Source organism: Meriones unguiculatus, chromosome 3 (genome assembly GCF_030254825.1).
Source record: "Meriones unguiculatus strain TT.TT164.6M chromosome 3, Bangor_MerUng_6.1, whole genome shotgun sequence".
Classification (NCBI taxonomy): domain Eukaryota; kingdom Metazoa; phylum Chordata; class Mammalia; order Rodentia; family Muridae; genus Meriones; species Meriones unguiculatus.
The window spans coordinates 125,266,341-125,281,872 of NC_083351.1; the positions used below are offsets into that span (position 1 = coordinate 125,266,341).

A 15,532-nucleotide genomic window follows, 5' to 3' on the forward strand; every position below is an offset into this window, starting at 1 on the left:
TTTCCACTCTCCCTCTCTCCTTCTCATTCTTCCTCTCCCTCCACTTGCCCCTCTGCTGTGTAGCCTTGAACTGGCAATTCTCTGTACTTTCTTTTGATTGCTGAGAGTAGAGGTGTGTACAACCATGCCTGAGATTCAAAGGAGCAGCTCACCGTGTTAGCATGCACTCGAGGTTCTTTCTGTAGTAGTGGTTTACAGTTCCACACTGTCATTATTAGTCTTGATGTTGGAACATTTTCAGAATGGAAGCCCCGCCAGCCTGTACTTTCTTTAGCCCTTTACCTGCCCCGTCACTTTTGCAGTGTTCTCTTTTTGGCACAGTGAGACATGTCAGGTTCCGCTTTTCCTTTTCCAGCACTGTAGCCAGTCACTTCTCCAGGAAGCTCTGGTTCTTTTTATTGAAAATTCATTGTTAAAATTCAGGACCTCTTTGCTAGTTTCCCTATAGGGCATTGTTTCCAGATACTCAGCATATGGAGTGGAGAGCAGCCTGTCCATATTCATATAAACACCTCTGTTTATTTGTATCTACATATTAGTTTAAAACACCACACAGTTCCTTATGATCCTTTCTTTTCCATTTGTGTAGCTATTTTCTCCAGCAGTGAGAAACCTGATTCTCATCAGCCTCAGGATATTTATTCACTGGATTAATTCTTCATTGTATTGAAAGCAGTTTAGAATTGTTAATGCATACCACTGCAAAGAGAAAACAAATGTATTAATTATAATTCAATGCTTATAATTTTGGCTTTAAGCTGAGAGTATGTTCTAGTTAGTATAGGCTACTGTAATTAATTACCAGAAATATTGTGGTTTTATACATGATTAAATCTTGAGGCCAGAAATCAGAAATAAAGGTATAAGCAGGACCTCACTCTCTATAGTGGACTTAGGGGGTGACTCCTTCCTTGCTTCATTTTGCTTTAATGATGTTCTTGTGACTATATAACTCCAGTATCAACCTTCCCTGTCACATGGCTTTCTCTTTGTGTCCTCCACTTTTTTCCTTTAGAAGAACACTCAGTATTGGGTGTAGGACCCATATTGATAACTTATCTAGAGATTCTTTAATTTTTTTTTTTTTTTTTTGAGAATCTTATGCCGGAGTACTATATTTACAGAATTTTCCTTTTGCTCTCTCCTCTTTCAATTCCTCCAGGTTCCCCTCCACTCTTTCTCATATTCGTGACTTCTTTCTTGTTATTATTGTTCACATACAAACAGTGACAGACTTGTACACACATGCACATGCACACGCACACACACACAAACACACACAAACACACACCCTACTTGAGTCCATTTAGGTTTGCTTGTATGTAGATGTGAGTAGGCTGACCCCTTAATGTTGGATAGCCAGTTCTGGAGCTCAACCCTGGAGAAGTTTGGTTCTCCCTCTCTGAGCAGCCACTGATTGCCTGTAGCTCTTATCTAGGAGAGAGCCCTTGTGAAACTTCCTGTACTTCGTATCGATATGCCAGCTGGTGTTGTCATGATGCAGGTCATGCTTAGGCATCCATGTTTGTGAGATTTCTTGGGTGCAGCTTCCCCATCGTGTCTAGAAGATGCTTTGAGAGTCAGTTGTCCTGGTGCTCTGGCTCTTACATGCTTTTTGTTCCATCTTCTGTGACTTTTCCTGAGCATTAGGGATTGTGTTGCAGATGGACCCAGTCAGGTTACTGTTTATGAAAATACTCCTTTTTTTTTTTGTTTGTTTGTTTGTGGTAATTCATAGGTAAATTCTTTTTTTTAATTTTGATTTTTTAATATTAGTTACAGTTTGTTAACTTTGTATCTCTGCTGTATCCTGCTCCCTCTTTCCCTCCCAATTCCACCCTCCCTCCCTCATCTCCTCCCTGCCCCTTTCTAAGTCCACTGATAGGGGAGGACCTCCTCCCCTTTCATCTGACTCTAGTTTATCAGGTATCTTCAGGACTGATTGCAAAGTCCTCCTCTGTGGCCTAGCAGGGCTGCTCCACCCTCGGGGGTGGGGGTGGGGGGGGGAGAGAGGAAGTCAAAGAGCCAGCCTTTGAGTTCATGTCAGAAACAGTCCCTGTTCCCCTTATTAGGGTACCCACTTGGATACTGAGCTACCAAGGGCTACATCTGAGCAGAGGTTCTAGGAAAATACTCCTTTTTAAACAAGATTCTCTTCAGAGATCCCAGGACCTGGGATAAGGACATATTTTGGGAGTCCACAATTCAGTCTATTGCAGGTGTATACCTCTCTCTCCCTTCCTATTAGCCTTTCATATGTCTTCCTTGTTGGAAACACAGCAAGGTTCCTTTGTTCCCATTTATGCTAAATTTTAAGATTACCCCATCTGTGTCTGTTTGTGAATATGTGCAAGTTCAAATTTTTCAAAAGCCAAATAAATGAATAGAGTCTCAAAGAGTCTCACATGGCTGCAGTTATTCGGGAAATAGGTGCAGTGGGAAAGAACAATGGGTTAGGCTGTGTTTACTTAGAGGGCTACAGGGTACTTATTGGGCCAAGTGGCCTGTAAACTGAGGCTGGAAGAATGGAAAAGTCATCTTGAGAAAATGAAAATAAAAAGGCCTCCAGCAGGTAGGAAAGCATGCTGTCTGTTGAAAGAGCACTGTGTCGTAAAGGAACCAAAAGGCAGGCAGCAGCTAATCCATGTTGGGCCGAAAGGAACACAGTGAAGTTGTAAGGAAACTAATGAGTAGAAAATTAATTTGTTTAGACTTGTTTAAAGATGTTGGAAGCTAGTAAAAGACTAGATACAGAGGAGTGGCATTAGAACAGTGTGTATATATATATATATATATATATATATATATATATATGATGAGTCTCGGCATTGGCATTAGCTACCATAGAACTATATTTTTAAAGGGCTTACATTACTGTGTGGAACACAAGATAAAAGTGAAAATAAGAGACTGTTAGCATAAAAATAATTGATAAAGAAACATGAGGTAATGTTTGCTTATAGAAGAGTGATGGCAGTGAAAGAGAAAAATGTATAGACTTGACATATTTTAGATAGACTTGGTAAGAGACTGGCTGGTAGATGAAGTTTGATTATATCTAGAAGATTGGAGGATTAGGGCTAGGCGAGTATTTAAGAATGACTCCCACGTTTGTAGCTTAACTGGGAAGCAAACTGAAAATGAATTAGTGACTATAAATTAAGATTTTCTTATTGGACATATATGTTTGAAATGCAGGTGGCTATGGCAAATGGACAGTTAGAAACATGGTCACAAGCTCAGATATAGAAGAGGAGATGGCCATCTTTTTATGTAGTCCCTATGGGTATTTTTTCAGTTCATGTCTCATTACTGCAGTCTAAGAGTCTCTACCTTGCTGGTCCCTGTTTGTTCCATAAGATTGTTGTGATGACACTATATATTATTTGAGATATTGTGGACAGTTGGACTGGAAATGATTTCCAGGCTTTGATTTTCAATTCATTCTTTCCAGAGAGGCACTGTTGCTTTCTTTTTTAAGTTGTTTTAATCTGTATATTCTGCCGTTTTAAAGCTCTATTTTGGACTTCGTTAGAGATACTGCTGTTATTTTATTAAAACTGTTAGTCTCATTTCTGCCCCTCTTGATCCTGACTCACTGTGAATTAGACTCTCCCTAATTGTGCTCCCTGGGATTGTGTGGTGTAGGATGTGTTTGTGTGTGTATGTTTGCATCTGTATTTGATGTGTATTTTGGTTGATTTGGTTGTATATTAATTTTTATACTGTTATTATATTTCTTTGATTTTAGTATTCCTATGTTCTTTATTTTAGGTAGAGATAAGTTCCCTGCTCATTTAAATATTTTTCCTCTTTTCATATTTATTCTTACAGCTAGGTTGTAGAATCAGTATTGTTAACATAGTTTTAGGAATTAAGGGTTTTTTCCTTGATCTCTTGCTTTGTTGTTTGTAAGTGCTTTCTATTTTCTTAATTTCTATTAGAGAAAAGATCATGACTTTAAAGAAGGACCTGTGTGCCTTAGGTTTTCCCTTTTATTTATTTTTTCCTAAAAACTTATCAGTTACTCTCTAACCCCTTTTTAGGTACCCATTACAGTTAAGCACTGCTAGTGCCCACAGTAGTCAGAGTGGTATACAAGTGAAATAAAGCATGCTATGAGGTGAAACTGGTATAAAGTAATACTAGTTTATAAGTAAAGTAGTATGTTTTGACTGTGCTCAGAGGCTTTACTTTTAAATGTGTGATGGCAGTTTATGTTTTGCCTTTTAACACCCTCTCCACCTTCTTCTTTAAGGGTCATACAGCAATGCTTCATACTGGCTCATGGCATCCCAAAATAAAAGGAGAATTTATGACTTGCTCAAATGATGCGTAAGTACTATTGATACTTTTTTTGAATGCTTTTGTATCTTTTACTATCTCTAAACAGTTGTATTGTGGCAACCGTGGTAACATAAGGAGTAGAGAAGTGGAATCCTGGTGTTTATGTGTTCCTTTTCTGGACTTTGCTTTGACTTCAGTTTGTAGTATAAAGTTTAGTTAAACAAATATAGATGCTATGGAAATAGGAGATTTTGTAAATTCCATTGGAGTTTATCATGGAACACACTGGATTAAATTGATGCTAGTACGAGGACCTGAATGGCTTTGAAAGTTTGACTAATCCTTGCAGTGAAGACTGACTTTCGTCTGAAATGAGAATGTACCAGTTTTCTTTCCTCAAAGTGTATGAGCGGGCTGTTCTTCAACCGTAGTTGTGTGGGGATCACTAAACTTGAAACACAGACTCTATTATACATATCCTTTACCACTCTCTAGAGAAGTCTATCAGTAATAAATTCATATGGCTTACAGTTTGACTGACCTTTTTCCTTGGCCTTTGACCTACAGTATTAGTTAGTTATGGGCTGAACTGTGGGACATTATACTCGGCTCTGCATCTCTGCATCTCTGTGAGGCTGGTGTTCCATTGGAGTGAGTGCCGCAGGACGAAAGCGCATACTCAGGGCTAAGCAGTGTAGTTTTCTGTATGGTAATCATGTTGAGAATAAGGTTAAACTAAAGGAAATGAAGGATAGAGGGCCGGAGAGCCTCCATTCCTGACAACCCGAGCTTGATCCTTAGAACCCACATAGTGAAGGGAGGGAATAGACCCCTGCAAGTGGCCCTATGAGTGCGACATGTCTACATGGCATGTCTGTGCCTGCATGTGCACACACACGGCGCACACACATGTAAAAAGAATATACAAGAATTTACCCCACATAAAGTGAGTTATCATTGTTGTTGTTCTTAAGGTACAGGGTTAAGCCTAGGGCAGAGCAAACATTTTGCCACTGAACTACAACCTGACCCCAAGAAAGGCTCCTTTTAATTGAGACTTAAATCATGCAAAGGAGGCTGCTACGGGGAAGGAGTCTTCCTGGCCAAAGTGATGATCCTGTGTTTAGAGACCTTGAGATGAGAAGTCAATAGAGCATAATTGAAGGAAAGAATGATGACTCAGACGGCGTTTTAAAGGTTGGTGGGAAAGATGAGAATGGTAGGAAATGAATTTGAAAAGGAAGGCAAGAGCCAGTCAAGTAAGTATTTTTAGCCAAGTGTGAAGGACTAGGTTATTGATATAGTGAAAAACCAAGGAATTGAACAGTGCCAAACCTAACACTAACATTTTTCCAACATTGGGATAATAATGAACATTCATTGAGAATGTACATTGAGTTAGTACTTAGCAGTGTGCTTTATGTATGCTAAGCCTTTGATAAAGCAGGTACACAGTGAAGAAACTAATGACTTTACCAACAGTAGTAAATTTTAAGTGGCTGAGTCACGATTTGATCCCCCTGTGAATGACTGTACACACAAAGTGATGGTGATTGATTTATACATTAAGATACAAGATACAAATTCCTTTTACACAAGGAATGGATACAAGATCTTATTTCATAAAAGACAGTAGATTGCCCTTCTTCTTGTAAGGACAAATTCCCTTTGCCTTGAAGTTTTCTAGTATACCACTGTAATGATTCTACTGTATGACTTGATTGTGCAGAATATCATGAAAGCTCACTTATGGTTAAAGTGGGGCATTATGCCATTTGTGCAGTTTGGGTTGTTTTTTGAAGGATGGAGACATTCTGGCCGTGCGGCAGGAATCTAGTGGGCGATGCCCCTGTGTGGGTGGATGTATAGCTACCCACTAGCCCATGGACAACCCACCAGTGGCTATTGACAAAAACAGTCTTTCTCTCTTAGTAACTAAAGAAAAGTTCTTATAAAATAACATTTTTAAAGGTGATATCTGAGCCTTAAATGGAATATCTATACTGTTCCTTCTTTCCCCAAGGTTCAGGTATGTCACTATGAGGTGACATGGGTGAGATGCCCCCACCTTGCCCCTTACTACTTATGGCAGGCAGAAGAGCTAGCCCTGAGGTCATCAGAACAGGAGAGCAGGCCCTGTCCCTCACCTTCTGTAGCACTCAGGAGAGCAGGCCCTGCACTGTGCCTGGGCAGCAGAGCAGAGCTGGCCCTGGTTGTGGGGTTGCAGGTGAGCTAGAGCTCCCCTCCTCCAGGGTGTGAGTACAGAAGAGCCAGTCCTGCCTCTTGTCTGCTGGAAGGTAGTGCGGAGGAGGGAGAGATGCTCTCCTCTCTTTCCTTGTCCCTTGCCATCTATTTCAGGTGGGAGAGCTGGCCCTGGGATCATGAGAGTAGAAAAACTGACCATGTCTCTCACCAGCTGCACCTCAAGCCCTGTACCTTGCCTGGGCAGCAGAGCAGAGCTGGCCCTGGTTGTGGGGGTTGATGGTGAGCCAACCTGAGGGCATGAAAGTGAGCGATCTTTCAGGCTGACCAGATCAGATACCTCTCAGACCCAGATCCAGAGCTTTGAATTGGCCCATCCCAACATCTACCCCATCAGTGAAATGCTGAAGTGCATGAAGGGGCTGATCCTATAGATACAAAACTATAGGATCTCCATGACACAGGGTAATAACTGGAGAGGAGTCCTAGTCAGGATCCAGTATTGATAGTGTAGTAGCAGCTAGAGCCCTCATACTTGAATGAGTCATTGCAATGAACATTTACAAGCAAAGAAATTTGTTCAAAAGGTTATACTTTGGAACCTGCTGTGACAAACTACAGCTTCCACCGTGAGATTTATTTTTTTCTCTGTTGGGGAGGGAATTGCAAGGGTGGAGGGCAGATATGAGGGAAGAAGAAGGTAGGTGGGGTACATGATGAGAAATTCACAAGTAACCAATGAAAAGTTTAAAAAATTGGATACCACAGCGTCTTTGACAGTCTTTCTTGAATGTTTTAAGTGACTTTTGGTAAGTAGAAAAAAAATACCATTTTATGAAAACTTTTGTCTCATTTATGATTTCAACTTTGTACTGACAAGTGAAAGGTATATTTTTCCTTCTTGTGTTATTTTTGTTTGGTTTTGAAATCACTGTTATACTGACCTTTTCTATTTATTTTTTTAAAAATTGTGTGTGTATGTTGAGTGTAGATATGTGCATGTGTGTGTGGATACTCATGGAGGTCAGAGGCATCAGATCCCCTAGACCTGCCATTTGATGTGAATTCTGGGAACTGAACTCATGTCTTCTGTCCTCTTAGCCCTGGGCCATCTCTCCAGCCCCTTGTCTTGGAGATTCTAATAAGGACATTTAGGTTTTAAGCAAAAATTATGTGAGCAGGTTCCATCAGTGATACCCTGTTTGCCTGCTCCTCATTATTGCCTTATGCTATTCTTTGTCTCATTTTGGACAAGTCCTTTAGACATAGTTTCTATAGAAAGAACATGGTATGGACAACCATTGACCTCAACCTCCTTTGTCATTACAGTGATATAATGACACCTAGGAATGTTTGCTAACCCATGGCCTTAGAGCTGTGTTGGGGTAGAGGGTAGAATTTTGACAGCTGTGGCCAGTCATACATGGAAAGGGCACAACTCTGAATTAACTTTGGTGAATAGGAGTGAGGCATCCTTGGCCTCTGTGAGAACTGGTTCCAGTGGAGGCTGACAGTCTTGCTCTGGCCTAGCTTCTAAAGGTTAAACTGAGAACCTCTGAATGTGTGTCACAGATAAAGTATTCTGCCATTTCTACTCTGGAAGTTTCAGTATGAAACAGAGACTGAGGTTAATCCAAAAATGAAAAAAAATGTTTGTCGACTTTACTAGAGTGGAAAGTGCATAATAAAGCACCTTAATTTTCTTGAAAGTAAGTAGTAACGAAACCCAGGTGACATTGAAGATAAAAATGCTTATTAAAAGAAGTTCGTTTTTAATTGTTAGTTGATAAGATGTGATGGGGAGCCACTTTGTAATTTGTAGCAACTTACAGGGTGAGAGTGTGACACAGGATAACAGTGTGACACAGGGTGAGAGTGTGGCACAGGGTAACAGTGTGACACGGGGTGAGAGTGTGGCACAGGGTGTGAGTTTGGCACTAGTGTAATCGAGTCCTCAGCACAGAACCTGTCTAGAGTAGAAGGGTATGTGTTGTGGCTTTTTTCTTCAGTACTCTTAGTATTTTAGAATGGGACTGTTTTTGAGTTAATGTCACAGAAGAAGTGAACATGCAGCTATGAGGGTAAGCCTAACGCAGCATGACTTATAAGAAAAGATGTGAAGGATGTGTATCCTGAGAGAGAAGACCATAGGACGACAGAGCGAGGAAACAGTTTGCTGTCCAGAAGCCAAGGAAGAAGGACCGTGGAAGAAACAAACTTCCCAGCACCTTCATCTTAGACTTCTAGCCTCTGAACTGCTAGAAAATAAGTTTCCACTGCTTATGCAACCTGAAGCTTTATCTTAATCATCTGAATTTATTTTTGTATGTATGCCTGCCTACATGTCTGTGCTGTGCATATGAGTGTTATGTGCTTGCAGAGGCCAGGAGAGGGCACCAGACCCCTGCAACTGGAGTTACAGGCGATTGTGAGCTGCCTGGCCTGGGTGCTGGGATCAGAACTCTGGTTCCCTGAGAGGGCAGAACCGCTCTCAACTACATCTCTCCAGCCCACTGTGAATACTCACATTCAGTTAAAGGCCTTTCCTCATCCTGCATATATACCATTTATTAAAAAGCATTCTCATAGATAAAATGGTTAGAGTTGGCTGTCATTTCTTAAAATGTTTTTACACATTTTAAAATATAATTTTCAAGAACATTTCTTGTCTGTTCTTAGAGTTGAAAGTACGTCATAATTATAATAATGAAATAGGTGGTATTTTACTTCTTTTGTGTGTGAATCTATATATTTTGGTATATTTCTAAGAGTTCCATATCTGGAGTTTACACAGTGTGAGAAAGTAGACTCTTGTGCTCTGACTTACATACATCCATCGTAGTATGTGTATCCACACACATTCACACTCAAGAAAATTAGTTAGTCAATAAATGAGTACAAGAATGCTCAAAATTTTTTAAATAAGTTTGTGGAACACCACTATTGATTAACACACATGTACCTCTGGTTTTCAAATGCTTTCCTTCTATTTGTGTGATAGCAGCAGTTAAATTAGCAACTATTACTAAGGACTTCTGCATGTAAGTGGTGATCACGGAATTTTAGAAACAGAGCATCTCTACTGTAGTCACCTTTTTTATTTTTAAAAGATTCTTTATTTCTTATGTATAATGTTCTGCCTGCATGTGTGCCTGCACCCAAGAAGAGGGCACCAGATCTCATTATAGTTGTCTTGTGAGTCACCATGTGGTTACTGGGAATTGACCTCTGAGCCGTCTCTGCAGCCTCGTCACCCTGTCATAGTAAAGTAAATTAAAGTGCTTCTGCTGGTGTGCCTCCTTGTGACAGAGTAGTCCCCTCACTCTCCACAGTCTGTGTTCACCCTGCTTTCCACTCCATGCCACCATAATCGAAGAGTTAAATAATGGGAAAGGAAAAGCATGTTGGTGTTAAGAATTTGTGAGTAAGATCCCCACCCCCCTCCAATGAATAATTGGTAGAAGTTTCATCTGTGGGAATTGGCGTTTTGAGGCAAAAGTAGTGGGATGTGTTTTGAAGAAAGCCTTCAACTGTTTGCATTTTAATGCCTATTTTTTTTTTTTTTTTGGTGAAGTTTTGTCAGCTGCCCAGTGTTTGTTATTCCTTTTTAATCCTGTCTATTTTTCTGTAGTAACTCACTGTGATATGTTTGTCTATGAATTCCAGGGTTTTTAAGCTGGAGAGTAATGTTTGTCTCCATCAGTCCTCAGGAGAGAGAGGGAATATGGAAGACCAGCTGGGTAGAGGCATGCTTATAGTAATTCGTTGAACAACAGAAAAGTGGCTGTAAAGAGGATCAAGGCGTTGGTGAAGGGGGAGGAGCTAGTGAAAGGGTAAAGTAGCAGTTTGTAAGCTGAGGGCTATGTTTCTGCAGTCACTGAGAGAAGTTAAGAACTAGAGGTGTTTTTTTTTTTGTTTTTTTTTTTTTTTTTTAAAGATCAAAGTTCAGTTTTCACCCGGGCTGCAGTGGATCTGCAGAAAGTCAGGCCACACATGCAATATTAAACATTCCCCAGCAATGGCATCAGGTAGAAAGCAGGCAACAGAATCAAAGGTTGCCATTACTAATTTTTTGAGAGAACCTGGGGAAATTCCATGTGGGGCCCTGAAAAAAATGTAAGTTGCTTTCATGGAAATTAATGAGAGAGGAAATAGATTTACTAAAGAATAAAAGGAAATAGTAACTTAGGCTCTCAAAGATATACCATCTATGACATACAAAATATATGAAGAACCAGGATGGTTTTACGTATATGTAAAAGATATGATGCTTAGGTTATATTTATTTTATTATTTTAAACATCCATCCATTTAGCCATCCATCTAGCTGTCTACCTACCTACCATCTAGCATGGATGTGGGCATGTGCCTGCCACAGCATGTGTGTGGAGCTCAGAGAGTCACGTCTCTTCTTCTACCGTGTGGGCTTTGGGAATGGTACTCAGGTTGTCATGCTCGGTGACAACCTTATTTCAGCTGTCTCACCAGACCTATGTACTGTGAAATGAGTAGAGATCTTCAAATTTAGTTAATTTAGCTTCTGCTAGAGAGAGACACACACAGAGAGGCACACACACACAGAGTGAGAGACAGAGAGAGAATGAGAAAATGTTTTGAATAGACAGAAAAGGAACAGGGTTGCCTTGAAGGAAAATATCATGGAAGGCATTACACAAATCATGTAACCTGTTAATCTTGATTTGATTTCATTTCCTTCTAAGAAAATAGAACAAAACATTTTAGCAATGGGCAAGAGAACTGCAAAAATGACCTCGAGTTCTTTATTTTTCCTTCTTGTGAGAAATAATATGTGCTTGTTCTTCCAAACCATTGAACTTTATAAACGAGTTATTGAAATGTGTAGGATTTTGGTTATAAAGAAAAACATTTGTTCCTATGTAACGCTGAAGATGAGTGTAAGTAAAGTACGAGGCGTGCGGGATTTGCATAGCCTGTCAACAATCAAGCATCAGTGAGATGGTAAGTACAGCTGTGATGTGCGCTTTGTGCTGTTGGTTTGTTGTGTGATTTTAGCTTAACAACCCTTTGAGGCTTTCATGGAGTGTGTGCATGTGGTCTTTTTAATATCTGCTCTTATAGGTGCCACCACCACACCTTTCCCCCCTGATTTTAAGATGTAGAGAGGAGGATTCATGAGACTTAGAGCTAACTAACCAACCTTTTCTCTTCTTAACCATGTTGTTTTCTTGAATATATTTTCAGTCCTGCACATCAATACTTAGATTCTGAGTGGTCAGGAATTTCCTACATTAGATTTTTACACTGGAGTTCTCTCTGTGTGTCTCAGACTGATACAATGAGTAAGATGTTTGTGGAGAAAAGATTCTCAGATCTTCATTTGGAGAGTCCCAGCACCAAAGAATAAATGCATGAAAGATCTGATACATGTCAATCAATCAATCTTTGAAACAATTCCCCCTAATGCCTCCAGATATTTTCTAAACATAACAACGTAACTCTTTGTCTTTCTGGCAGACAGCCAATAATAGCATGTATTGTGTTCTTGGGGTAGAATTTCCAGGAACATACCTTGGGAAATGAAGATCAGCCATAAAAATGATTTTGATGATTGGATTCAGTAAATTATAAATATTAAAAAATTGTAGGCTCTAAAGATGTATTATACAGTAAAAAATTTACCAAGTTTTGGCATGACATAATGGAAAGAGTATGTACTTCTTAAACCAGAGGCAGCTGGGCACTCTACAAGTAGCTGTGAGCAAGTAATTTGCCATCAGATTTTAGGTTTCTGTAGATGAGATCCAGATCTGAACCTGGGATCAACGTGTTGAGCGTGTGTCTACCTGGTGTTCAAGCGCTGCTCTGCAGGTTACTGTGAATGTGGAGGTCTCTTTCACAGCCTGGTGAGCATCTCCTTTTAGAACATGTGTGGAACATGCTGAATTTTGCAGGCTTTTCCCGGAAAGCTGCTGGGCAGATTTCAGTTGGCTTTTCCAATCAATAACATATGTAAACATAATTGTATAATTCTCCAAGGAATGATGGCTCACATAAATGGATTTCAAAAAAGTAAATTTTCTATAACTCATTTTTTTCTCCTATTTTTAAGCATTTTGGAGGGAAACTTAAAAAACATTAGGTTCTACATTATTCATGAATGTTTTGAATGCAGTTTAACATTTTCATAATTTATAAATTATTATATTGTAGTATGCTATGCCTGAGAATGCCTTGGCAATGTAGACCTATTTATAGTGTTTTTGGGTTCTTGACTGCTTCCTCAGACCCATTTCTGTTGTTGCTTTTTGTTCTAGATCTACAGAAATACCTGTTTGTCCTCTAGTTTTTTTGCTTCTATCAAGAAGGCTAGAGCTGATTTTTCCTTCCTTCCTTCCTTCCTTCCTTCCTTCCTTCCTTCCTTCCTTCCTTCCTTCCTTCCTCCCTCCCTCCCTCCCTCCCTTCCTCCCTCCCTCCCTCTCTCCATCCCTCCATCCCTCTCTCCCTCCCTTCTTCTCTTTCTGTTTTAGAAGCATATAACATGATTCTTAGCACATGGGCTTTTGGCATTTTCTTGGGCTGCTGGGAAGTTTTTCTTGCTGACTTTCGGATTCTGGGACAGTTGCATTGTTGTTAATGAATAAGATGGGTTAAACTCATGGTGGTTCTGTGTCTGACGCTGTCATTAAGACAAAAATGTACGTTTACAACATGTTTCTGTCATACCATGCATAACTTATATCTACATAAATTCTTTGATTCTGTCATCTAATCTAAGCATTTTAAACATAATCTCAGTTTTTTTGTAATTTAAAACTAAGAATTTTTTTATATTGTTGTCAGCTACTAACATTTCAAAATTAATACCTTTGTTTTATTTTTGTTCACTGGGTTATTTGGGTGTGTGTGTGTGTGTATATATATATATATATATACATTTAAAATATAAATATTATGTATACTAGATAATTTTGGGGGAGAATCAATTGGGCTTAGTGGGACCAAAATCCTGAAAATTTCTCTTTCAATTTGTTGTTAGACTAAAAATAAAAGATATTCTTCAGGTACTTTTTTTTTTTTTTGAGGGAGCATAAGATGGGATTCTTTCTGTATTACCCAAGGTGCTCCCAAATTCCTGGACTCAATTGTTCCCTCCTTAGTCCAGAGTAGCTGGGACTACAGGTGTCAGCCACTTTCCACTGTTCCTGGCTACTCAGGCACATTACTTCACTTCATGAGTTCTGGCAATTAATGAGAATCTGTTCGCAAATTAATTCCATAATTTAGATGTGCACATACTGGTATCAGTTTGACAAACTAAAGATTTAAGATGCAAGAAAGATGGAGGTTGTATTTAATTGTTGTTTATTTGGTCCATGTACGAGCCTGCCCGTCCAGTGTTAGATCCATAGACGTATGTGTAGAAATATTGTGCCGAGTAGCACGGATGTGCACTATCGGTGTGTTAATAAGTTAAAAATACCTTTGTCAAGATAGATTGCTTTTATTCAGTTTCATGTTGGGAACTGCACAGTAGATACAAAGTATGTCTGAGACAACTGTAATGCATTGCAGAGCCGTCAGAACAAACTCTGCCCCTGATGTAATTTTAACTACTTCTCTGACCATTTTATACATTTATGTAATGCATTTTCATCATCTCCAGCCCCCCTTCCACTGCCTCTGGAACTTCTGGAACATCCTTCTCCGGGTCTCCTAACTTTTAGTTTTCATAACCACTGTGTTTAAATGCAGTTACTTGTGTGAGCATGTGTGTGGGGTTACTCACTAGATGACGCAACTTACCCGTGTCTACACCCCCGATGAAAAACGACTTCCCCACCCTCAACAGCTGTTCACTCCCAATGGCTCGTGAGCTGCTGGTGGGTCCTTATTCGTCCCTGCAGAGTCCATCCTGCAATATTGACCACCTGGAGCTTGCGCAGGGTTTATGTGGGTAAGCGTAGATGCTATGAGTTCATGGGTGCAGAGGACTTCTTATATGTGGAATACAGCATTTCATTACATTCCTTTCTATCCCGGGGCTTCGTGATGTTCCCTAACACAATGGCAATGGGGATGATATAAATGTCCCACGAGTGCAGAGCAGTCAAAAGTCCCTTATTCTCAGCATTGTGACCAGTTATGAGTGAGCATTCAGTGCTGCCTGCTGCACAAAGAAGTTCTTTGACCAAGACTGAGAGCAGCATTAACCTATGTGTATAAGCAAAGATATTTTGAAGGCGTTTTGACCTATGTTTATTTAGCAGGACAGCGGTTTACGTTCTCCCTGGGACCCAGGGTCTCCCTGGGCTTATAGTAGCAGGCATGATTTCCCTGCTGTGAAACGCTCTTAAACCAATCAGAAAAATACAAATTCTTTTTCTTTTTTAAATATTTATTTCACCTATATGAGTGCTCTAACTGCATGTACACCTGCACGCCAGAAGACATCAGTTCACATTATAGATGGTTCTGAGCCACCATGTGGGTGCTGGGAATTGAACTCAGGTCCTCTGGAAGAACAGCCAGTGCTCTTAACCACTGAGCCATCCCTCCAGCCCCCAAAATACAAATTCTTAAACAGGTGGTACTTAGAACTTATAATTAGGGTGCATGGCTGCAATTGCTTTGTAAATATCACCATTTAGGTTAATGTGTGAGCATCACAGTTTTAGTGTTTCACCTGAATTCAACTAAAAATAGTTTACTTAAAAAAAAAAAAGATGTATTTTTATGTGTATGTGCATGAGTTCTGTGTGCACCATATGTGTGCAGGTGCTCTCAGAGGCCAAAAAAGGGGCTCAGATCCTCTGGAACTAAAGTTTTAGGCAGCTGTGAACCTTCTGATGTGGATGCTGGGAACCAGACTTGTGCCCTCTCCAGGAGCAGCGAACACTGTAAACTGCTGAGCCATCTTTCCTGCCCCAAGTTATTTATTTGTAGATGATTTAATTTGCTTCAAAGAAGACAAGAGGTGAATTTATTTTTACTTGTAATGTAGCATGAGAGAAAATAAGAATCCCGAGTGTGTGTGAGTGTGTGTGTGTGTGTATGTGTGTGT

At 39.9% G+C, this 15,532-nt stretch overlaps 1 protein-coding gene across 2 annotated transcripts in view; it reads left to right on the forward strand.

Annotated features, from left to right (window-relative positions):
- The window catches only part of Wdr70 (WD repeat domain 70), a 218,935-nt gene that overhangs the window by 75,487 nt on the left and 127,916 nt on the right, over positions 1–15,532 (forward strand). For both annotated transcript variants that reach the window (XM_060380497.1, XM_060380498.1), the window contains one exon: positions 4,259–4,335. In XM_060380497.1, coding sequence (XP_060236480.1) covers positions 4,259–4,335 — 77 coding nt within the window. The remainder of the gene's footprint in view (positions 1–4,258; positions 4,336–15,532) is intronic.